The 26,376-nt window shown below is 43.8% G+C and overlaps 1 protein-coding gene across 1 annotated transcript in view; it reads right to left on the bottom strand.

Moving 5' to 3' along the window:
- coq10b (coenzyme Q10B) overlaps positions 1-26,376 on the bottom strand; it is a 41,657-nt gene that overhangs the window by 6,424 nt on the left and 8,857 nt on the right. The window contains exons 2-3 of the mRNA XM_015965768.3: positions 6,373-6,528; positions 687-879 (exon numbers count right to left, since the gene is read on the bottom strand). Of these exons, the coding sequence (XP_015821254.1) occupies positions 687-879; positions 6,373-6,528 (349 nt within the window). The remainder of the gene's footprint in view (positions 1-686; positions 880-6,372; positions 6,529-26,376) is intronic.

Genomic DNA, 26,376 nt, shown 5'->3' with positions numbered 1-26,376 from the left:
GATATGCTGAAGTCTGAGCAAAGTCCTGACAGACACACAACAGCTGAGAGGACAGAGTCCCAATCAGTTTTCCCCTCCCAGAGGTTTCCCAGAAGTCCTTTAATGGAGGCAGGGCTATTGTTTTAGTGACAGTCAGTGCTTTGGTCAAAACAAAGGAGCTGAACAATCACTGGTTCCAGACTAGCACTAGCATTAGCATTAGCATGGTGGTTCTCCACTACAACCAGTCAGGTGGCCAGCTCCTCCTTCAGTGGTGTCACCACCTGCTGCACCATTGCTCTTTTTAGTGTTTCAGCCCGTCTGCTTTACTTTTCTGTGATTTTTGAAGTTTATTAGAGGCAGACAGAATATCATCATCTGAGATTTATGTTAACAGAATTCAAAGTGGCGCTGTTATTATCCTAAGGCCTAACTAAACGATCTACCCCTGATTTAGTGTTTGAGCCTTCATGGTCTAATGAAGTGTCAACATTTGCACATGGAGAACTAAACACAGTTTGTTTATCCTGTGAACAGACGCTGGGACAAGTACTTTTCTTCTTATAGTGATTGTGGAACTTTATCTATTTGTTTGCTTTTAAACACCTTTTTCACATTATAGAAACAAACAAAACTCTGAAATCATTTATTAACATTGATTCAGAAGAGTTTCCCTTGGCCTCAGTGAGATGGAAGCGGTGGGTTACCTTGACCAGGTGAGGTCGTACTGTCGTGATGAGGGATGTGTAGTTCTCCACCACAGGGGGAAAGCCCACCGTTAGCTTGGCCTTACAGAAACCAGAACGCCTGAACACTACGTCAGATTTCTTGCACCAGGGAACAAAGTCGCGGTAGTTTTCCACACCAGCTACCACGTCATAGATCTCCTGCATGGAATACCTGCAGAACAGGGAGGGGAGGCACTGAAGGTCAGAGACCAGGTCGCATGTGACGCAACACTAAACAGAACTGTCACAGAGCAAGACTCATGACTCAGATCTCTGAATGAGTTCAGAGGAGAGTGGGACAACACACACTGAACACCAATAAAACCAATCATGTTGAGGCTCCACAAAAACACTTGGGCAGCAGAGGTAGGACATGCCGAGTGAGGGTCAGATGGAGACTGCTGACCTCCAGCTGAGAGAAAACAGCTGCCACCTCTTGAATCTATTTATACCTGCAGATTTAGTGATTATGACCTCTCTGTGGAACACTGGAGGACATTAACTGCGTCACTCAGACACGTGCACAGGACTTAATATTCAGGGTGAATAATGTGCCTGAAAGGATCAAACATTCCGGATCTGAATGTTCCTCAGATCTGCCCCGTCCTTGGAGTCACCGTCCCTCCAAATGTTTGGAGGCAAGCCACACACGTGTCCTTCCCTCTGAACCGGTGCCTGAACACAGCGCTGCAGGACTCTGGACTAAAGCCCAGCGTCGGGACGGACGTCTGCAATGCCATTATTCCAGAGCCCACTTTTCTAAACATCCATCCAACTAGACGGAGGACGCAAGCTTGTGATTGGTCAGGACGCCGCTGTTGTCAACAGCACCACCACTGCGTCCTCAAAAACATAAAGAGAGACGAAGATATCTAGCAGCAGACATGGCGGCTTGAAGAATACCTCATGGAAGAACTAAAAATATGAATGTTTTATTCACGTGTAACTTGAGTAAAAAGAGACGCAGCAAGCGTTTTATTCGTGGACGGAAATGATGGGAAACGTGGGTTTAGAGGTGGTGAGTGCGTGAAGGTGGAGGAGGATGAGGGACACATTTATCTGTGTAAAAAGTCTCTGAAATACAAAAGACACAATATAAACACACCATCTTGGACCGGACGACAGGATACCACAGGACAGCGCTACGCCCTCTGTTGTCCTGGCGGGGAACTGCTTTGCAACACTCCCCGGGAGACGGGGAAGTCCGAGAGTAACACATCTGTCAGTGCGTGTCTCTCCCTCGTGGAGCTGATGCAGAAGCATAAACTAGGCTTAACTGTTATCACTGGTTCCAGTTTTACTAGCCCACCTTTCACGATCCTTGCAGGCAACATTGACTTGTAAACGATTGATTAACCATCTAATAAACTAAGTTCCTCATATGAGGCTGAATTGTACAACTAAAGAAAGTGTTTTAAGTGCTTTTAAGAGCTGAAGCTTAAAGTCAAAGATAAATGAAAAATAAGAAATCTGAATTAAAGATCGTAATATAATATTATTCTAAGTAGAAGTGTCTTATGGACCATCACCTATGGTAGCCACTTGTCCCTCAGATGGCTGACCCCTGTAGTTTGGTCTTCTAGATCTTTCCATTTGTTTTTTCTTTTCAATGAGAATATTACATACGGTGAATGCAGCAGTGAGGCTTCAGACAAAAACACAGAGTGCTTTCATCTGCTTTATTTATTTATCCGCTTAAATAATTCCCGAGTCTGTTGATCAGGAATACCAGTTTACACACAGACGTAATGTTTATGTTTATGTATTTAGCAGACGCTTTTGTCCAAAGCGACTTACAAGTGATAATCGGCATGTTGCCCTTGAGGCTAACAACAACAACAATAACAACAACTTGACATCAGTCATGGAGAGGAGGGAACAAGGAGTGGACAGTAGAGAGGGGGGACGGGTGCAGGGAGGGTGCTAGTTTAGAAGATGCTCTCTGAAGAGCAGGGTCTTCAGGAGTTTCTTGAAAATTGAAAAGGAAGCCCCTGTTCTGGTAGTGCTTGGTAGGTCATTCCACATTTGTGGAACGATGCAAGAGAAGAGTCTGGATTGTCCTGAGCGTGGTGTAGGCACTGCTAGCCGACAATCCTGTGATGACCGGAGCGGCCGGGCCGAGACGTAAGCCTTTGCAAGAGGATTCAGGTAGATGGGAGCCGTACCATCTCTGACTTTTTATGCTAGTGTTAGCAATTTGAATTTGATGCGCGCTGCTAGCGGTAGCCAGTGGAGCTCAATGAACAGAAGGGTGACGTGTGCTCTTTTTGGCTGATTGAAGACCAGACGCGCCACTGCGTTGGAGTTAAGTGTGTAATCACTGCTGCACGTCGTGTATTATTATTATTATTATTATTAAATATTAAATTCTGAAGAATTATTTGGGGCTTGGCTGATGATATTTCCTGCTACCCGCCCCTGAGAGGCAGCGGTGGGAGAGGGGACACTTATCACAGCATGTGACATGTTTTATATGTTTATTGTGCTTTTCCAGCTTCTCATTTGAAATGAACACATTTACTGTTTATTATCAGCAGCTCTGGGGCTCTCTCGTATGCAGCTCATTGTCTGGTGCCGTATCGGCTGATGGTTCTGTGTCACAGCTCTGGCAGTGGGTTACTGGCAGCTCGGGCCATAACTTGACAAGAAAGCTCGTCCATGCTACGCCCACTCTGTTTACCTAACTAGCGTAGCCTAACACACAAACATAAGCACGCACAGGGCTGGCTGTTGTCCAGCCCTTTACCACCTCTGATTGGCTTAGACCACCACAGTGTTACTGCTTATGTTACCTCGAACGAACAGCCCCACTGGTGCAACCTCAAACATTTTTCCAGGTGCACTACTGAGAAATTGGGTTGCATTTGCAAACAAACTGGTCACAATCCAGTGCCCTGCTGCAGAAGAATGTATGGTAAAGCTAGAGGGGAGCAAAGACGTCGTCAGGACAGCAGTAAACCTTTACAGCACTATAAAACCAGACAACAGCCACCATAGTCCCTATTTATTGTGAGCAGATGTTTTTTTAAACTTTTGTGTGTGTTTGTGTGTGTGTGTGTGTGTGTGTGTGTGTGTGCGCGCGTGCGTGCGTGCGTGTGCGTCATACAAATATAAATGGAGTCTGTTTCCTCAGTAAACCTGTGCCTGTTTATGGTCATTTCCAGATGTTATCAACAGCAAGCCAATGACACAAACATCTTCTCACCACTGTTCAGTCAAAAAAAACAGTCTTACTTGTGTTAAACGTGATTTTAAGAAGGAAAAACCAAGGAAATGTTGAATTAAACGTGTTGCTTGAATAGCAGTCCAAATGCGTGCTTGTTCTCCTCCATACTGCTGCATTATGATGTCTGAAATAGGGCCCGACCGATATGCTTTTTTTGGGACCGATACGATATAAAACTTTTAACAAAGGCCGACATAATGGCCGATAAATCTCCCTCACAAAAAAATAAATACAAATGTTTTTAAGATTAAACCCTTCATTCTCTGCCTTTTTGATGCTAACTTATTTCTATATTACACACCAAAGAACTGTCTCAATAACTCACTAGGGTTTCCAAGTAATGTAAATAAGATTTATTTAGCAATCTCAAAAACAACAGAACACACAAACTACTACTGAAGATGAGCAGATGCTGCAGATGACATCACCAGATGGATCTTTAGTGAAGTAGGCCCACACCTTACTACGACCCTCTTTTTCCATCTGTAATAAATTAATCAGCATAAAAGTACAGTTATATATCTGTTGATACCAAGACAAAGTAAAATACATTAAATGTGGCATTTTTATACTTAAAAGTTTTAAAATGATCATGTAAATAAATGATATCAGACATTGTGGCTCAAAACCAATGGCTCTGTTTTTGTTTGGTTCCCCAGCTGTTAAGGTTTTCTCATTTAGTATTCAAGTCTTTTTTTTTTCCTTCCACTGAATTTTCTACTCCGTTTGTTGTCAGGTTTTTTTTCTAGTTATTCTTCTTTCCCTTTTAGGATTCTTTCTTCTTTAAAAATATTTTCATTTATAGTTCCTCCTATGTTCCCCTGCTGTCCTCTGCTCCCACTCACAGCTCCTCCTCATAACTAGTCCTCTCATCTCTCACTCCTCAGTGCATACGGTTCAGTTTCAGTCATACTCTGCTGGTTTCACCGTCCTAGCTACCTGATTTTTGGCATTAAAATACTTTTGTGTTTTGATCCTTTCCAAAGCCGACAGTATTAGGAAAATAAAAATAAGATACGTTAAATGACTAGTATGTGGCAATGTATAAGCCTTATGTAAAATATAAGGCTGAAAAATACAATAGATTTATTCTATTGTAGAGAGGAATGTTTCTTTTCTCGTATTACCGCCCCCCCTCCTCTCCCAGCTAGGGAGAGGAGGGGGGACTCCCTGCAAAGTGTTTCACTGCTTTGTTGCCAACCCCCCCTCGCCCATCCTCAGCTGCGACAATGGTCGTGTGCCACCGAAGCGCCGCGAAACGGGGGCCGCCTTCATTCGTCACCCTTTTTATCCTATTCTGCAGGGCTTCGGCGCTCCAGCCCGTGCCGTGCAGCGATCGTTTCGGCGTCTGCAATATTTTTTTCGCGAGCCGCGGGTGAACCGCGTGAGTTTGAAAAGACTGCTGAAGAGCGGAGGGAATTGTCTGAGAATATTCCAGAATGTCTACCAGAAAAAGGCCAGCAGAAAAAGGGGAAGCAGCGTGAGCTCTGCATAGAGCGTAATGCTGCGGCAGTTTTATTTTATTTTTTCAGTTTAACTTTTCAATCCGAGGCCACGAGGCACACAATAAACTTAGGAAGCATGTTGAGGGGAAACATACTTTTGTCATTGCTTATTTTACCGTTCAACTTACCACTGACACAACAAATATGCTTAAAACTGATGACTTACCTCCTACTTCCTCATCACCGTCGTCTCTGATTGACTGAATTGCTTCTGCTGCTCCGCTGCATGTGTGCTGTGACGGTGGCTCCACCCCCCGAGGAGTGGAGCCACACAACATGAGTTTATAAAGCTGGCGCCATCTGCTGGATAGGTAGCGCAATATCGGCCATATCGGCCGTCTTTTTGGCCGATAGCCGATAGTGTTAATGACCCCTATATCGGCCGATAATATCGGCCGGCCCTAGTCTGAATGCCAAAATGTGGTTATTTTCTACCTTTAGCTCTCACAACCCATCCATCCACATAGGGTCGCGGGGGGGGGGGGGGGCTGGTGCCTATCTCCGGCGGTCTATAGGCAATCAGGCGGGGTACACCTTGGACAGAGTGCCAGTCCATCACACAGCAACACAGAGACACACAGGACAAACAATCATGCGCACGCACACACACACACACATACACGTCTAAGGACAATTTAGACAGACCAATCAACCTAACAGTCATGTTTTTGGACTGTGAGAGGAACCCAGAGAGAACCCACGCATGCACAGGGAGAACATGCAAACTCCATGCAGAAAGACCCCAGGATGAGAAGCGAACCCAGGACCTTCGTGCTGCAAGGCAACAGCTCTAACCACTGTGCCTCTGGGAGTCCGAGTGTTAATAAAACCCCTTTACGTGTACTCAGAGCTGTCCGCGTGTAATCAGATTACACCTGATGATGGCTAAGTCCTCCCAGACATCACATTCATAACAACTGAAAGCTGGACATACCCAATGATGCGTCTCTCTGAGTACTCCTTCCTTTTGGAGAAAGAGTCGGTGAGGTTGAAGAAGTTGCGCGTAGGAAGTACGACAGCGCGCCCTGGCATGGCTGCACCCAGCATGGGGGGCACACGCGTCATCAGGATCCCACATGACGACAGGTATCTGATCACCAGCAGAAACACAACAAGGGCACAAGATGAGGCTCAGAGCTGATGCACAAAGCTGCTGACAGTGACAGTCGGCAAACCTTGTTTGATTTGACCCCGGTCCAGCGGCAGACAAATCAATGTCCGTCCAGCTAAAACAAGTAGTGGAAACTCAAGTTTCATTCCATCATAAACTCCACTGTTGCACAATCACCGTTTATGGAGGAGCATTATTGTTGCTTTTGCATCTATCCAAATCATCTTTGAATAGGTTTTGTTTCCTTTTTTTAGTAGAGCTGTAAAGCCACAAGCAGCTGGAAGGAGGTTTAATATGATGCTGGCTGCAGTACAAGCATCACCTTTGTCACTCTAACACAGTTTGAAGGTTTGTCAGAAAGCAAAGTTGAACTTTACATCCTTTTGTGTGAGAGGTCAACAGATTCACTAGGGCTGGGGACCGAAAATGAAAGCACTGAGTAGGAACTGGCACTGGTGGGAAATTTCAATACTTTCCCAGTAAAATGACCGTGTTAACGAGCCGCTCTGCTCCCTTAATCAATGGTTTGCGAGACTGAACCCCAAATTTTACTTTTATTTAGTGAAAAAATCTCAGATTTTGAAGTTGAGGTTTATTTAGAGGTTTTTTGCAGAGCAAAGCTGCCCTCCCGGTGGAGGGTAATGGGCTCGACACACAGGAGGCGACATCGCCTCTCCTCCATTCATTTTCAATGAGACATACGCAACGAAGCGATAATCGCGGGTCTCCCTCCTAAGCGAAACGTGAAAAACATGCGTGTGAAATTTTGCGCTCGTGCACGTGTCGTGCACAGGCGACCCAGCGATGCAATCCCAGAAAGTTGAAACATTTTCAACTTTTCATCGCTGTCGCTCGGACGAGGACCAATCAACGGAGGTTTCATTCACTGACCAATGAGCGGACAGGATGCTCCGTACATCTCCGAGCAAACATGAAGGAGAAGTTGATTATTATTATGTTTTATATAGTAAAATCAGAAGTAAAATTTCACATAACTCTAGCAGCACCTTGTGAAACGTCATATCTACCGCTTTATTAACTCTGAACCGTTTAAATAACCTTAATTCCCTCCAACCTGACACAGACAAACAAAACAACGGAAGTTTCGATTTCGCCATGGAACAGAACACATAGACCGCTTTGCCGCTGGCCGCTGCCGCGGATCGCCTCGCGTGTGTCAGGTAATAAAAGCGACGGTGACAAATTTCGCTGAACGCGGTCATTTTTCGCCTCCCGTGTGTCGAGCCCCTAACTCTGAAGTGCCTTTTTTTCCCTCCACCTGAACCGATCCTCATATAACCCTCTTATCTCTATTAAGGTAGCGCGACTCAGGGTTGCGAAAGACCACAGTCACCAATTCTTGTCATGTGTCTTGCCCATGTATGTCTGATCTCTGAATTGTGTGTACTGAAACTGGGATTAATAAAGTATCTTTGAATTTAATTGAATTAACACACGTGCATATCGTAATGAAACATTAAATGGGCGAACACTTATATATGAATTATTAATAATAGTTGTCCCCAGCAATTTTCAAACCACAAGTTATTTCCCAGCAACATTAAAATCAAACCCTTGCAAATGTGGACTCTTGTTCTGTAAATAATGTCTGTTTCACACCACAAACCTTTTAGAAAAGAGACAGAGAACATCTTTAAAAAGTAGTTGACAAACGACCCAGACCAAAGACACTGAGTGTGGATCCCAATGTATGAATGCTTTCTGACACTGAGACTAGCCAATGAGCAAGCGGGCTGGGCAAAAGTCTACAACCAGTTATAGAAGTATAGACTAGACAAAGTCAAAGCCCAAGAAGGAAGGAACCATACAAAAGTTACATCTGAATGAAACGTGTTTTAAAAGTAGGTGTAAAAGAAGTTAATTTACATCTAATTAACGACCCGTGAGACGTAAGACTCCATAGTGAATATGAAATCAACCAGAAGATTGGAACTTTTTATTGCAGGGATTATGCAACACTTGTATTAACTGAGAGACAAGAGAAGAGAAGAGTGAGTCCTTTAAAACGTTTAAGATGATTTATTTCTTAACAATTCAAACAATTTTAAACAAGACTAACTCTAAATGATGGATGGATCTGGTGTAATGAGACGTGAGATGGATGGTGTATGAGTGAGTGATGTTGTCATCAGAACTCTCGTATCCGGAGAAGCAAGTCTGAATGATGTTGTAATGTTTTGCTCTTAAGCTATGATCAGAGTTTCATAAACACATGAGACGCCATTTTGTCGCTCCACACATACCCTTGATGAGACCTCAGTACAGATCCAGAATGCCAGGTCCTCTGATTCCCCTTTCGGTACCGGAGCCGGTGAAACAGCGTCAGCAGTACGACAAACTAGTCTTTGGATTGTCTCCAGGTAAAAAGCGACAGGTGGTTCACAGCGTCAGATAGACCCCCCTTGGGTCAGTGAGTTCAGCTTTTATTCTGAAAGGAACTGTTGCTTGGTTGGTAAAATGCAACAGATTTTATCCAGCTTATTGGTTCTCAGCTTAAAAAGGAAGTCCAGATGGCCGGTCCGATACTTCGCTTAGCATGCGGTGAACTCCAGTGAGATCTTGAGAACTGAACTTAAGATGGCGTGGGGACTGGTTTTATTAATCTGAATGTTTTGATTTCTGGTCGAATCAAAGTTGGCAGATTTATAAACACCATAGAGACTATGCCACGCTTCAGACTAGGAAGGTTCTGATTGGATCAGTGACAGCAATGTGTTGTGTGTTTACATTACGTGTAGTCAGCATGTCTAGTGCACTAGATTAAAGTCATATTACTTATTAAAGCATATTAATTAGGGCTGCACAATATATCGAAAAATTATCGTCATCGCGATAACAGGACGTGCGATAGGCCCATCGCAAAACACGGCAAAAACAGCGATAAATGTTTGGTTCAAACATTTAATCATAACATTGTCATTTCACAGATCGGTCAACATATTATTGACTAACACTTTGTTTGATTAGCTTAATTAAAAATAGAGTTCTTTGATTTATTAAGAGGAAAGAGTTCTTTCTTCAATCTGCTCTTGAGCTGGAAAGAAAGGAGTTTTAGAAGCGAATGCATGACCTTGAGGCAGTCTCATGCACTTAGAACTGTGTCAGAGGCATCTGTGGAGAGAGGTTAAATAACCTTCGGAGGAATAGCACCTTCATCACGTTACATAGGAAACAGCCCTCACGTCCGCCACTGTGCAACATGAAGACAAGCGTGAGAGAGAAGGCTCAGAAGAACCTGTCGGCTCTCATTTCAGGTCACAGTTTCAGCATCGCCTCAGCCATGACGCCTAGGTGGCAGTAACTCCATCATTAGTGGTAACCAACAGGAGTCCTCCATGATAAATCTACCCTGTACATGGTTAACATAAACATCCTCTAACAACCACATGCGGTGCCTTAACTTACATCTGTATAATTTAGGGAAGCACCCAAATGAAATTCTTGGCTGAAAACTGAAACACAGAAATAAACTTCTTTGTCAATAATTAGAACCAAAGCATTTATGGCTATGATGTGCACAAACCTCACTAAAACCAAGAAAGTGTAATTGTAATCAATTACAAAACCATCACAAGATTGATGTATCACTGACACAACAATACAGAATATTAGGGCTGGGGGTAAACGATTATTTTTAAAACGATTATTCTGATGATTATTTTATCGAATAGTCGACTATTCTAATGACTATTTAGACAATTAATCTAATGATTATTTTTCTATTGCACAGTTAATAAAAACCAAAAAATCTCTAATTCCTCAAAAAAAAAAGATAAATTGTTACTGTAAGAGAATAAACACTACAGACCTACCATTTTGTATAACACTGCTTTTATTGTGTTGCGGTTGGTTATGTTCTGGTGAAGTGTAGAACTTGGGAGTGCAGGCTGCTGCCTGAGAGGTGGTTGGAGACGGTGTCTCCATGCTGCTTTGTTTTGGTCACTTATGTGCGTGAGGCGAGTGGTGTTACGACCCTTCCTGGGGAGTTTGGCTAGTGTGCAAAAAGGAAGGGACAATAGCGGGATTTAAAAGTTACAATGATGATCAGGGTTCTTTACAACTACAAAAAACACAAATCTTTCCATCCACAGGTTAGGAATAATAAAACTAATTCTGCCTGTGGGGAATTAAAACAAAAGTATAAATAAGTAGGGATGTCCCACTGGGCAAAGATTACAGGGTTCTGGACCAAAATAAGGATCTCCAAAGGTCCAAACTCTACACTGGGTGGTTAAACCAAACTCACGGTGATATTTTAAACTAAACCGAAAACCCACAACACTCGAAATGTAATAAAAGGGAGATCTGCACCACAAAAATGATGAACTCTAAACCAAAACGTAACAGCTTATCCAAACGCAAGAAGCTGTTAGCGAAAATGCTAACAGTAGCTTTACCGACGTTAAGTTCAAGTTACCAAGTTTAAATAAACCAAAAACACCCAGCACACAGACCAGCACGGAGGAGAGACTGCTACCACCAAAACAGCTCTCCCATGTCTGAAAGACGCTCCTTTATGAAGGGAGAAACGCTCCCGGTGATTTCCTACATCTGCGGTAGAGACGGAGCAGCGCATCTGACCCCGGAAGTTGTTGTCTGTTGCTGGGAGACGAAGGCGGGCAAAACAGGAAAGGAATCTAGTAGCGGACGGACATTGTTCCGGGTCTTCGGTATTTGGTGGAGATGTTAGTGAAGGCGGAGAAGAGGGCGAGCTAGAGGAAAAACAGGCAGATTCCTCCTCTATTTACAAACTCCTGGGATTGCAACAAGTGGGCGTGGTGCGTCGACTACCAGATCTGACGTCGACAAATTTTTAGAATCGAGCCGTCGACGTCATTGAGGATTCGCTACAGCCCTACAGAATATACCGTATTTTCCGGACTATAAGCCGCTACTTTTTCCCCACGCTTTGAACCATGCGGCTTATAATGAGGTGCGGCTTTAGTCAACCAGAAAGGATGGATGCTGGAAAGTCTAATGAAGGAATGGTTTAAGGAGTGCTACGGAAAGCGCCCAGGAGGATTTTTTTCACATTAAAACGGCGCTGCTTGTTTTCCCAGCTTCACCCCGGGATGACGACAGCAACACGGATAGCGACACTGACATCGCCATAGAAAAGGTGTGTGACGAAGCTCTTCTGAGGCTGTTCGACTCCGACACTGGAGAAGATTACTTCAGTGGTTTCAGTGCGCAGGAGGACGATGAATAAACTAATCAATAACTTTTCTGTTTTGTTAGATACTGACCAGCTCAGTTACGTTCAGTTAAACTACGTTTTCAATTCAGTAGACATCTGCGGCTTTTACCCCGGTGCGGCTTAAATTGAGGTGCGCTCTATAGTCCGGAAATTACGGTAAATCAACCAAAAATAAAATGTTTCTCTTGACCCCACTCCTGTTCACTAAATAATAATTAATTAATTATAAATGCACAGGCTTTTAACTGAAATACCTGCTGAGGACTGCAAAATTAACCCCAAAGTCTCAATATTGCGTTTAATGAGCTACAGCTGCAAATATAATTCCTCATAAAATTATTATTTTACACCAGAAGATAGTGGAGATGAGAGCAACACTTTTGGTGTTTCTATGGACATTTCCGGAGTTTATTGAAACTGCCCCTCGTCGGGAGGCTCCTAACTGATGAGAGGAGATGAGTGGAGCTCACAGAGGGAGATTATTATTACATATTAGAGAGGAGAAACTGACAATGCTGACAGGTCTGTTCATCAAAGCTGTTTGTCTGGTAAGGCTGACTCTGATTCTGAAGAGTAATATTCACCCTCTGTTGAAGATATTCACTCATCCAGTGAGGAAGAAGGTGACGCTGCAGCAGCAACAGGGTCTGTGTGCTTCCTGAGAGTAAACACGCCTCACACGCGTGATCCAAAGCTTATTTCACCGTGTTCAGGACATGGAGGGTGTAGAAAAGATGGTAAAAACACTGCTAATAGTGACAGACGTAGCAGGAATGTAAAAGAAGAAAACGTGTTTCATGATTGATATGAACAGCGACCGTAATAAAACAGCGTGACTAAACGGGGGCAAACTTTACTTCTGAAATCAGAATGTACCGTTTATATGAAGCAAAGGCCAAACTGCCACACGAGGGCAGAGCGGGGTGAACCGAAAACTGGTGGCCTGTTTAGGGCGTGCTGTTTTGGTGCTTTTTTTCTTTCGTCCAAAAACTGAAAATGCATTTTTGGGTCGTTTTGGGCTGAAACATTTTGGTGGCTGAAATTTCGGTCCAAAGGCCAGTAAAGAGAACTGTGGAGTGCAGATTACCCTGAACAACTACTGAATGTGTGTGTGGTCCTGATGTAGGCCCAGAACCCATGCAGCAGTCTGCATACAACCAACTAAACCATTCAGGTGTAACTACCAGAACTTGTCCTCTAGGAAGTGGGAATGTCAGCATAAACAGACCTGCGACAGGAACTGTACATCTCCAGAAGACACAAAGCATTAGTGTCACAATGACTAGAATTGTTTCTGATGTTTGTGTTTCCATTTGTGTTCTCCTCTAGGAACTGTTGGTCCTCACATCCATTCTAATCTGTTTCCGAAGTTAAGACATGTTGCCCCCCTTTCACATTCATACAGCCTACAGAGATGATCGTGTAATTCTTGTAAATTAAGCAGCAACAGCGTGGCAGCCCTGTGAAGCACAGCACTATTCTCAACACCAGACAGCTTTTCCATACAGTTGCTGTGCTCTGCCTGACCTGGAAGGTTAAATGGTGGATTAATAATTGGGCTTTGGCTAACTGCAAACATAATATATATATATATAATAACTCAAAACTGACCACAGTTTAAAACCAGGTTTGAGAGGCTGAGCTCCACAGAGACTATTCAAAGTTTTAGCTAAGATAATTCTGATTTTTCTAGAGTCCCAACTCCCAGGCACACTGATCGTTTTAGTTTGTGAACGTCAGCTCCTGATCTGCATGGTCAAAAGGTGACTAGCTAAGTAATGACAAAAATGTTCACACAAAAGAAGAACAACCCACTACGATAACATCAAACACGCTCAATGAGTTTCCACATTTTTTCTTTTATAATGCAACAGCATGTGAGATGGTCATCACGGACCACGATCTATTCAAACTGCTTCACATCGTCATGCTTACAGGACTTTGAGAGTATTTTTTCAGCATGTCGGACATTTTCAAGGATGTGTTGATTACCTGATTTGATCCATGTGTAATGTGATTACTAACAACTGGGTAGCCTTAAATCCATCTACAGTACTGACAAAACTAAGTTCCCATGTGGGATTAACGCATACTGGGATTCCTCCTGACACCATGAATGGGGACTCGCAATTCATATGGCTACTGGCAACTTAAACCGTATCCTGCTACTCGTGACGGGGGAGGTCAGGAGGGCTGCTGTGATTGGTCGCTGCTGAGGGATGTGTCTGATGCCTTTTTTGGCTTGCGCGGTCTGGCAGTCACCCCACCACCTGTGGTTCCCCGTTCTACAATGGCCCTGGCACCAGAGGTTAAGCTGATGGTTGGAAGATGTTTAAAAGATCAGAGAAAACTCAAAGACAAAACAACTTACAATGACAGCAAACATCAGCAACAGAAAACTATCAAACCAACAAAACAGCAACAAATGGAAAGAAATACAAAATAAAACATTAACTGAAAATAAAGACATAAAATTACTGCAAATAGAAAAAAGAAACTTAACATAAAGACATGAAAAAGTTGTTAGAAAAGGTAGAAACCAGGAACAAAGCAAACAAAACAAAAGCCTGAAAAACATGACAAGCTGAGATTCTCCAAGCCTCACAGAGAGAACCTGATCTGTAGCTTTAGGGCCTCAGAAACTAACCTTCCCTGCACATAATTTTCTTAGAATGGGTCAATAATTCATTAGATATGGAATTATTAAAACAACATTATTATGTTCTTATCAGCTTGAACTGCCTGTGCTTCGGCGATGTGCTGTTTGGAACTCCTGACCCATTCCTGGATTCAACAGGGGCAGAGTCCCTATTGAACGTGTACAACGGATGCTTTATTTGGACTTCACACTGGGAACTCGCACAGAACAAGAAAACTGGTAAGGCAGTGTAGCAGCAACCATCCACTTCACCAAAGAACCGAGAAATCTCATACATGTTGTAGACGAAGGAGATCTGCTTATGTATCCAATTACATGACTTAAGTGTTTCACTGGTCATGACAAGCAATCTGTGATCTATCAGTGTATTCTACATTCACCGCAGTCTTTCTTCCATGCAGTTGGTGTTACTGCTGAGAATATACCACCATTACACCACAGAGAACAAGATGGAGTCACAAAAACAAGCTGTGTCCAAACTCAGGGGGAGCATTCTTAAAGGTGTGGAACACTGCAAATAAATAATGATCATTTCTGATTCTAACAGGTCACTCTGAGTTTTTCATGAAGGCTGAACATGAAAATAGTCTCCTACACCTATCTCCTGCATTAGCCTCTGATAGGAAATGGGCGGTGAAACGCTAAGAGTTGAAAAGCCTGACAGATCTACGTCACACTGTCACTTAACATTCATGGACTCACCCATCTTGACTCATGACGGGGAAGACTGTGGTTGGTTTAATTCAATTCAATTCAAGTTTATTTATAAAGCGCCAAATCACAGCAAGTCGTCTCAAGGCACTTCACACAGTAAACATTCCCGTACAGGTCAGTTCATTAACCTCCTAGGGCCCTGTGCCCACATATGTGGACATTGGCTCCTTGCACTTTTAAAATTTTATCATCTTTGACCTTTTTGTTATTATTTATAGACACATGATATTGACTTAAATGTTTTTGTTTTCTATCTTTTTTATAGGAAATTAGACAAATTTATAATTTAATTTAATTTTCATTTTATTGTAATATTTGTAATTTTGTTTCCATTAATGAGAGTAGACTACTCTGTAATATTTAGATGTATTTTTTCTTTTAAATCACATCAAATACAGGTCCAGATCTCAGGAGGTTAAGCCAATCAGTAAAATGTTTCCTATATGAAGAACCCAGCAAATTCCATACTTTACAGCAATCCTCATACTAAGCAAGCATTTAGCGACAGTGGAGAGGAAAACTCCCTTTTAAGAGGAAGAAACCTCCAGAGGATCCTGGCTCAGTATATTGACAAGACTGAAGTTCTCATCTTTGGACCTGAAATTCAGAAAAGGAAATTGCTTAGTCAACCACCTGACCTGAACGGCATTAAATTAGTCTCCGAGAACAAAGTAAGGAACCTTGGTGTTATCTTTGACCAGGACATGTCATTCAAATCCCACGTTAAACAGGTTTGTAGGATTTCCTTTTTCCACCTTTGGAATATTGCTAAGATTAGAAGCATCCTCTCCAGGAGTGATGCTGAAAAACTAGTTCATGCATTTATTACATCAAGACTGGATTACTGTAATTCATTACTCTCAGGAAGTCCACAGAATGTAGTTAAAAGTCTTCAGCTTGTCCAAAATGCTGCAGCTAGAGCTCTGATGAGAATTAAAAAGAGAGATCATATCTCTCCTGTCTTAGCTTCCCTACATTGGCTACCTGTTAAATTCAGAATAGATTTTAAGATCCTGCTTCTCGCATATAAAGCTCTTAATAATCAAGCTCCATCATACATCAGTGATCTGATTGTTCCATACGTTCCTAACCGAGCACTTCGCTCTGACTGCAGGTTTACTGGTGGTTCCCAGAATATCTAAAAATAGGATGGGAGGCAGATCTTTTGGCTATCAGGCTCCTCTCTTGTGGAACCAACTCCCAGCTTTAGTCCGTGAGGCAATCACCTTAGCTGTTTTTATAGGACCAAAGCGTTTTCAAAACGGGATTTGCCGTGGCACCCTGGGGAGGATTTTGGCATTTATAGTAGCAAAGCTGAAGCTAGAATATGCTGCCATCGGACACCTCTCCAACCAAGACGGGATATAGGAAGGTCGCTGGGTTGCAAACTTCCTCAGGCTGACGCTGATGGTGGCGTCACTTCCTTCTCCATTTATCAAGTGACGCCACCATCAGCGTCAGCCTGAGGAAGTTTGCAGCCGCAAACGAAACGTAGCGGGAAAACAGGTAACAAAACTGTTCTGTGTTTTAAAAAATAACTACAGCATGGAATTAGAGATATGACACAGCAAGAACACACCTAAGACATTATTCCGGGTCTTCGGTATTTGGCGGAGATGTTAGAGAAGGCGGAGAAGAGGGCGAACTAGAGTAAAAACAGGCAGATTCCTCCTTCATTTACAAACTCCTGGGGATGCAACAAGTGGGCGTGGTGTGTCGACTACCGGATCTGACGTCGACGAATTTTTAGAATCAAGCCGTCGACGTCACCGACGCTTCGCTACAGCTCTACAGACTGATGAATTTTTTTTTCAGGATATTTAGCTTTGATGTGACCTGTTTTTTGTCCCGCTTGATGCCCCGCTCAGCCAGTGTTTTCACCACTCTGCCCCATAAAAAGGCGACTAATCTGTTCGTCCGCTCGCACGGCCAAAAGCTCCATGGTCTCCGCGGGAGTCTAGCCAGCTTTCCTTCTGGCCGGCACCCAACGCGCAGTATACATGACTAACGCGACCACCCTCTTTTGTGGGGGGTGGGGGTGTTGCTCCCACCGTCGCTCCAAATGGATTAGCGGGGCTGACACGCGTTTAGCAGTCAGAGGCGAGGGGATGATGCGGCAAAATTACTACCAAGCGAGGCGGAACGAATGCCGCAATATTCGCGCAACGCCATGCCGGCATGGCGCATTTATAGACATACCATTGCGGTAAAATTACGCCGATGTGCCGGCATGGTGTGTCTTATAAAAGCACCTCTAGTCTACTTTTAAGACTAGGCTTGAATCATTTTTATTTGATAGGGCCTATGGTTAAAATCTGATGTTAGCCCAGATCTGGACAAGTGGGGGAGTAGAGGGAGGTGGAGTGTACAGTCGGTAAAGACGACTCTCCCTTGCCCTGCCTCTGACATGCCTCCATCTAAAAGGTTAGGTTATCCAGAGTTATCTTTGTAGTTATGCTACTATATTGTAGGCTTAGACTGCTGGAGCACACACTGACCACTTTCCACACTCTACTACTTTCTTCTTCTTCTTGGCGGTGGGTAACAAGATGGCGCCTGTGCTTGGCCACTTTTTCAAACTTTTCTTCACTAACCTCCTCTTTTCCACCTTGCTCCTGTCTGCGATCCTCTTCAGTGGTGTCCCTGCTACCATCTCCTATGATCGTCAGACTCTTTTGTCCTTCCGTTCGTTCACGATCGCCCAAGATGCACCGAGGACGTACATTCCTGTTTGTTTACCTGAGTGGCACACTGGCCCGGAGACAAATAACGATTCCAATCATGGCGCTTCCAGCGTTGTTTATCCGGTCCCAGGAAAACGTCGGAGGAAAAGAGGTAAACAAGAAGGAATCCATGTGAGAATAAGACTTCTCTTAAAGCGTGGTTTATCTAGTGAACATCGGCGTGACCTTCTAGCTTCTTGTCCTTTATTTGGCGACTTGAGCACCACTTCTGCATTCCTGCCAGGCCGCGTTGTGGTGCGGTTTCTCCGTCCAAGTATTTTAAGGTCGGTATATCCTCATTACTCAGTGGTTTCTCCTCCTGTTCCCTCCATAAGTGGTTTTTATAAACACCGTGGATCTAACCCTGCTAATTTATGCCCACTAACTCCAGCTGTTTCTGTAATTTCTGATTCCTCCACCTCACTCAGCATGGTACCTGCTCTGTTAACAATAAGTCCTTTCTGCTCAGTGATTTAATTCTCTCTAAAAATCTGGATTTTCTGTTTCTGACTGAAGTTTGGCAGCAAACATCTGATTATTCTGGTCTGACTGAACTCTGCCCGAGTGGTTATTCTTTTCTTAGCCAGCCCTGGGGTTCTGGTCGTGGTGGAGGCCTAGCTGTTGTTTACAGAGACCATCTTCCATGTAGCTCTACAACCTCTGGTCACTTTGCATCCTTTGAACTGCAGCTGATTAAAGTCGGGCGTAAGGACCCGTTCTACTGTGCTGTGGTCTATCGTCCACCTGGTCCAAACAGTTCTTTCCTTCAGGAGTTTAGTGACTTTCTATCCTCCTCTGTGAAGCTGTCCAGACTGGTGATTGTGGATGACTTTAACATCCACGTCGATGATCCCTCTGATCACTTTGCCATGAATTTCTCGAGCCTTATGGACTCCTTCAGCTTTACCCAGCATGTTTCTGGCCCCACACACACCAGGGGGCACACTCTAGACCTTGTTTTTACCCTGAGTCTAAATGCTGACAGTGTTTGTCCTGAGGACGTTTATGTTTCAAATCACCATTGCATTTTCTTCAACTTGTCAGTTTCTGCGTCCCCACCTCCTGCTCGCCGTGTGGTCAGTTCTCATTTTGTTAATGAGAGCACAGCTAGCATTTTTTTTTTTTTTTTTGCTGCTTTTGATCCACCCTGTTCTTCTGATAACGACCCAGATTCCTTAATTTCTCAGTTTAACAAGCACTGCCATTCTGGACAATATCTGTCCTGTAGAGCTGAGGAAAATAATCAAATAATCGATGCATTGGGATGCGGACACAAACGATTCTGCATCGTAGAAGAGTACGCCACAATTATAGTGGAATGTAGTTTTGTTTTTTTTTAACAGCAGCACCAGCGCTGCATCCAAATCTGTCAGAGTGAGCGTCCTCCACATTTACTTCCGCCTTAATGTGGTACTGCAGGGCTGAGCGCTGGAGTTGTCACCCGAGACCAAACCGGAACCGAATCAGCCCGACCGGTTCTGTTGGATTTGGGCCGTGAATTAAGTTAATTGAGCGGGTTGTCGTGCGGCGCGCTCCGCTCGCTCGATCAGCGACAGAGAGAGAGAACCGAATCAGCCCGACCGGTTCTGTTGGATTTGGGCCGTGAATTAAGTTAATTGAGCGGGTTGTCGTGCAGCGCGCTCCGCTCGCTCGATCAGCGACACAGAGAGAGAGAGAGAGAGAGAGAGAGAGAGAGAGAGAGCGAGAGAGAGGAGAGAGAGAGGAGAGAGAGAGAGAGAGAGAGAGAGAGAGAGAGAGAGAGAGAGAGAGAGAGACTGTCTGCTCACACAAGAGAGACGATCGGAGGACGGTCCTCCAAACACGCGTTATTTTCATAATTCAATTATTATTTCTCCTGGAAGTGCTCAGTCAGACTGCTTGTTGTAATGTAGGGAGATCCGGTCTTGGGGAGGGGGCGGGGTCAGTGACGACGGCTGCAGCGTGATCGTCTGTCTCTTTTATTTAGGGACACAGATAAGTTAAAAGGAGAGAGAAATAGATGATAGAAGTTCTTGTTCCACTTTATTCTTTTGTTTCATGATAATAAACTGATGTTAAATTCATCTTAAAAAGAAGCTGGGAGGAAGCTTTGGTTCATTTTAGGTTACAGGAGATCTCGTCTCCTATCTGCTCCTCCAGAGACAGCATGGACATGAGGGTCACATGGTGAGGGTCCCACAGGACAGGTTAGTGGAAAGGTTTGTAGTTAGCTGGTTAGTGAAAGAGATCCATCAGCTGGGTAATTTAATCCTAATCCAGCCCACAGCCTTCTGCTGGTGTTATTATCAGAAAGAATAAAGCACACATCTTTAATATTATTGGAAGTGTAGAATTAGTTTTATGTTTTTTTATTTTCTGCATCAAACAGAACTTGATTCATTCTCCAACATATCACAAATGAACCACTGGGTTCAAATAAAATAAACTAAGTCAAACATTTCATTTGGTGTTATTTCTGACACCCTTCAACTGTGGCATAAATATTTGACTCTAGAGCTGCTCAGAGACATTAAACACTCATATATGAACCCATTATGGATTTTATTATTACATTATGTGTCCTGTAGGTTTTCGGTACTTTTTTACATTTTGTGAGTTTTTGCAAAGCGTGTTTTTCTCAGCCTGAGGTGTGGTGTTGAACGAGGAAACAGATGTTTTACTTAGTTAAATCTACTTAAATGTTTAAATGTTTTGTCCTAACCTGTTGTGGATGGAGAGCTTTTGAGGGATGGCAGGTTGTGTCATTTACATTTTTGATAAAAAATAAAAAGCAATTATCTGACATCTTCTATTTATCGATGAAAACAAATCCATATGAAATAATCGGGATGCATCGGGATGCATTGGGATATCGAATCGAATTGAATCGTTGACCCAATAATCGTAATCGAATCGAATCGGGAGACAAGTGAAGATTCACACCTCTACTGTCCTGTCAGAACCAGATCAGTTCCTGCAGTGAACCCTACTCCCTGGTTTAATGACAGCCTTCGCAGCCTAAAGCGCCAATGTAGAAAAATAGAGAGCTTGTGGAAGGAAACCCATCTCCACGTCCATCTGCTGCACCTAAATGATCTTCTGACATCCTTTAACTCTGCAGTCAGAGACGCTAGGGTTTCCTATTTCTCCAACCTGGTGTCCCAGAGCAAAGGGAACCCCAAGGTGCTGTTTAATACCATCAGCAGCATCGTCTCTCCTGCCTCTCCTACAGCCTCCATCCACTCTGTTGCAGACTGTGAGAACTTTCTGTCTTTCTTTGTGGACAAAGTCAATAAGGTTAGATCTAGCATCTCTCCTTCAGCCTTATCGCTGCCTCTCCCGACTCCAACCAGGCCCATCATCCTAGATAGCTTTGCTCCTGTTTCTTTGCCTGAGTTAACCAAACTAGTTAACTAGGGCTGTAGCGAAGCCTCGACGAAGTCGACGGCTCGATTCTAAAAATTTGTCGACGTCAGATCCGGAAGTCGACGCACCGCGCCCACTTGTTGCATCCCCAGGAGTTTGTAAATAGAGGAGGAATCTGCCCGTTTTTCCTCTAGTTCGCCCTCTTCTCCGCCTTCACTAACATCTCCGCCAAATACCGAAGACCCGGAACAATGTCCGTCCACTACTAGATTCCTTTCCTGTTTTGCCCGCCTTCGTCTCCCGGCAACGGACAACAACTTCCGGGGTCAGATGCGCTGCTTCGTGTCTATCGCAGATGTAGAAAATCACCGGGAGCGTTTCTCCCTTCATAAAGGAGCTTCTTTCAGACATGAGGAGAGCTGTTTTGGTGGTAGCAGTCTCTCCTCCGTGCTGGTCTGTTTGCTGCTGGGTGTTTTTGGTTTATTTAAACTTGGTAACTTGAACTTAACGTTGGTAAAGCTACTGTTAGCATCTTCGCTAACAGCTTCTTGCGTTGGGATAAGCTGTTACGTTTTGGTTTAGAGTTCATCTTTTTTGTGGTGTAGATCTCCCTTTTATTACATTTAGAGTGTTGTGGGTTTTCGGTTTAGTGTAAAATATCACCTGAGTTTGGTTTAACCCGTAACACCACTCGCCTCACGCACATAAGTGACCAAAACAAAGCAGCATGGAGACACTCCATCTTCGATCACCTCTCAGGCAGCAGCCTGCACTCCCAAGTTCTTCATGTCACCAGAACATAACCAACCGCAACACAATAAAAGCAGTGTTATACAAAATGGAAGGCCTGTAGTGTTTATTCTCTTACAGTAAGAATTTATCAATTTTTTTGAGGAATTTATTTGAGATTTTCTGGTTTTTGTTAATTGTGCAATAGAAAAATAATCATTAGATTAATTTTCTAAATAGTCATTAGAATAGTCGACTATTTGATAAAATAATCGTCAGAATAATCGTTTTAAAAATAATCGTTTACCCCCAGCCCTATAGTTAACTCTATGAAGACCTCTGCATGCCCCCTCGACATCTTTCCCTCATCTTTGTTTAAAAGTGCTTTTCAGTCCATCTGTCCCAGCGTGCTCTCTATAATTAATGCTTCTCTGGTTTCCGGACAGGTCCCTGCTTACTTTAAGATTGCTTTAATCCACCCGCTTCTTAAAAAACTGAGTCTCGACCCCTCTCTCCATAGCAGCTTCAGACCCATCTCTAAACTTCCGTTCATCTCCAAGATCTTGGAAAATGTTGTGGCTAAACAACTCACAGCTGCTCTTGATGAACATAACATCTATGATAGCTTCCAGTCAGGTTTTCGTAGAGCTCATTCTACTGAAACAGCTCTTCTTAAGCCGGGCGTACACTGTGCGACTTTTTCACTCGCAGCGTTCAGCTTCAGCTCAAACTGTACGACTTCCTCGCAGAGCAGATCTCACGAGTCATGTGCTCACACTGCACGACCCAGTTCTCGCATGCGACCTGACTGCTCACACTGTACGTCTGGTAGCAACATGTCGGCCCTAAAAATGTGCTAAAAATAGCAGTTTTTACTCAACACGTCAGACTTTTTTGTCTTGCCTGTTGTCCTTCGGGCATGCTGCAGGAGGACACACAGGGATTTATGGGGGTTGGATGAGGAAAACGAAATAAAGAAAGTGAATCTGTGTTTTGTGATCAGTTTAATTTGACATGAACACGACAAACACGCTTTCTTGACAATCTTTGTGAGTAAAAAAACGTGTAGAAACAAAAACGAACAGCGTGTGTTATTAGGGAAATAGCGAGCGACCGGCCGGCGTTGATGCAGGATTGCGTGCGCATGCGCCGTGAGCGGTTCTGATACTTTTTGGATCGTAGCTGCTCGCAGCTGCTCGCAGCGCCGCTTCAACAGTGCGATACCCTCACGAGGGACGAGCGAAATATTAAACACACCAGAAGTCCCTGCGACCTCACGACTGCTGATCGGCGGCTGGTCACGTGGTGTTAATCGCCTCTCGTAACCCCCTGTACACTACACGACCGCTCGGCACAAAACTCGCCCCGATGTCGTGGCTTCTCGCACGACTGGAAAATCGGCTCAAAAAAGTGAAAAAGTCGCACAGTGTACGCCCGGCTTTAGGGTCTCTAATGACCTTATGAGTCACAGTGATGCAGGGGACTGTTCTGTTCTGGTCCTGCTGGACCTGACTGCAACCTTTGACACTGTTGACCATCACCTGCTACTGGAGAGGCTGAGAGACTGGGTAGGCCTATCAGGAACTGCTCTGGAGTGGTTCTCCTCTTATCTCTCTGAGCGCTCCTTTTCTGTGGCCGTCTCCAAGTGTAGGTCCTCCACCACCTCCCTTACCCATGGTGTCCCACAAGGTTCTGTGCTGGGGGCTCTGCTCTTCCTCCTCTATCTGCTTCCTCTTCAGCACATCCTGAGCTCCTTCAAAGGAATCTCCTACCATCTTTATGCAGATGACATCCAACTGTACATCTACTTTAAGCCCAATGAGATGTCTAGGCTGCAGCAGTTACACACCTGCTTAGACTCTTATCAAAACCTGGATAGCTGGGAACTTTCTACAGCTGAATGAAGATAAGACTGAGATCCTAATCTGTGCCCTGGACAAGCTGGTTCCCAAAGTCAGAGACTCTCTTGGTCAGCTTGCTTCTCACACCAAACCTTCCATCAAGAATCTTGGCGTGACCTTTGACCCAGCTCTCGCCCTGGATTCTCATGTCAGTTCTCTTGTTCGCTCTTCCTTCTTCCATCTCAGGAACATTGCTAAGCTGAGTCCCATTCTGTCTCGCTCTGAACTTGAGACAGTTATCCACACCTTCATCTCCTCACGCTTAGACTACTGCAACTCTCTTTTCACGTGTCTGAGCAAAACCTCCCTGAACCATCTGCAGGTCGTTCAGAATGCCTGTGCTCAGCTTCTGACTAAGTCCGCAAAACACACACACATCACCCCGCTTCTCCTCCAGCTTCACTGGCTGCCAGTCAACTTCAGGGTTCATTTCAAGATCCTGGTTCTGGTCTATAGGGCCTTACATGGACAAGCACCACCATATATTGGTGATCTTCTTAGTCCCTACACCCCCAGCAGGTCCCTGAGGTCCAGTGATCAAAGCCTACTGGTTGTGCAGCACCAGGCTAAAGACCAAAGGTGACTGATCATTTGCTGCTGTGGCCCCCAGACTCTGGAACTCTCTCCCCCTGAGCCTGAGATCAGTGGACTCAGTGGACTTCTTTAAAAAGCAGCTGATGACTCACTTGTTCAAAATGGCTTTTGTATGACCTTCTTCACCACTCTCTCTTTATTCTGCTCTCCCCACCTATTCCACCTTCCTCAGGATCCACTGATTTCCCTCTTTCCTACTCACTATCTCTCTTTCTTAACATTTTGTTTTTAATCACAATTGTCTATTTTTTGCTCATTTTAAATATATTTTTAACCATTTTCTAAATTACTGTTTAAAATTTTTACATTTTTTGTTTTTGTGAAGCACCTCGTGATTTTTATCTTGAGAGGCGCTATTAAATTATATTTTCGTCTTCTTCTACAATCTGCTCTTTAACTGTAATATTTCCTGCTATTCAGCTTATTTTTTCTCTAAGTGTTTTTTCTCCCCAGAAGAAGCTACAATGATGTTCCGCTGAGCTGTGGTGGCCTCATAGCCTAGTGAACTAGATCAAATTCTTGCTTTGCAAAGTTTGGTCTAGGCATGCTCCATTGGAACCTCCGCAGCTCCTACCAGGACTCTGGCTGGCCAATCACAGCTCTCTAGAGGGGTTTCAAATAGGGATGAGCGAGTACACCACTATCTGTATCTGTATCTGTATCTGTTCAACCAACTAAATTATCTGTATCTGTATCTGTACTCTGAATGGGCGTGGCATAACCCGGAAGTGGGCGTGGTTTAACCGGAAGTGGGTGTGGTTTACATCAATATATTATTTTAAGTCTGAAATTGATATGGAATGATCAGAAGTTATGTGTATTGTTTGTTTGAAAAATATTTACAGTGCAGCCTCAGAATAGAGATTAAATATTTTTGATCACAATAGTAAAGGAACTATTACAGAACAAGTGTTTCAATAAAATCAGAACATTAATATTTAAGTGCATGAATTAATGCATCTAACTAGTGCAGTACGAACTAGGAAATATGAAATGCTAGAACCAGACACAACTTTATGTATATTTTTTTATTTTAATTTGATTAAACTGATTTTTTTTCATAACGTTCTTGGCATTTTGCCCCACACAAAGTTAAACAAAACAATGTTGATTAAGGTGTGTGTGTGTCTGAGAGAGATAGAGAGGGTGAGAGGGAGAGAGATGGAGTTAAAAAAATAAAAACCCGACCAGAGCGGAGATAGTGAGTGACTGATGCAGCACGCCAGCTCTGTCTTGTCAAATGCACCATGTAAGTTACGAAAAAGGCACTTTAAATATTCAACCGAAAAAGAGGCGAGCTGAAGAAAACCTAGGGAAAACTGAAGAAACGTGAGCAACAGTGAAGCAATCACAGCGAGATCCGTTACTATCTGTGTGTGTGCATGGATGAGCCGGACGGACTGCGCTCCCGGCCGGCTAGAGAGTTTTGCGTGTAGGGAGGGGCGGGCGCTCTATGTGCCTGGCCAATCACAGAGCGTGAAGACAGTCAGTTACCCAATGAGGATTTTCCTTCAGCACGATTACAGATATTTACGAGGTTTACTCGTTTCATGCTCGTATTCGTCAAAAATGCTTTATCCGTACCGGATACTCTACCGGATACTCGTTTACCGGATACTCGTCTGAAACGAGTATCCGGCTCATCCTAGTTTCAAACACATTAAGAGCTGTGATTGGTCCATACTGGTGGGCCAATCATAGTGCTCCATCTGCTTAGTGAACAAATCACAGAGCTTTATCCACTTTGTAGGCCAATCAGGGCACTCTATAAGCCTGGTGGGTGGGATGATGCAACAGAATGAAACAAGAGTATGTCACATTCATTGTCCAGTGGAATGCGGAGATCATTTGAAAGACAACGGTAGAACCCGCCCCACAACGGAGAGCCGTCAATGGAGCGTGGCCAGACTAAATAATACATTTATTTAGTCTGGCTTGCCAGGC

Source organism: Nothobranchius furzeri, chromosome 14 (assembly GCF_043380555.1).
Source record: "Nothobranchius furzeri strain GRZ-AD chromosome 14, NfurGRZ-RIMD1, whole genome shotgun sequence".
NCBI lineage: Eukaryota > Metazoa > Chordata > Actinopteri > Cyprinodontiformes > Nothobranchiidae > Nothobranchius > Nothobranchius furzeri.
This window is presented reverse-complemented; position numbering and strand designations above follow the sequence as displayed.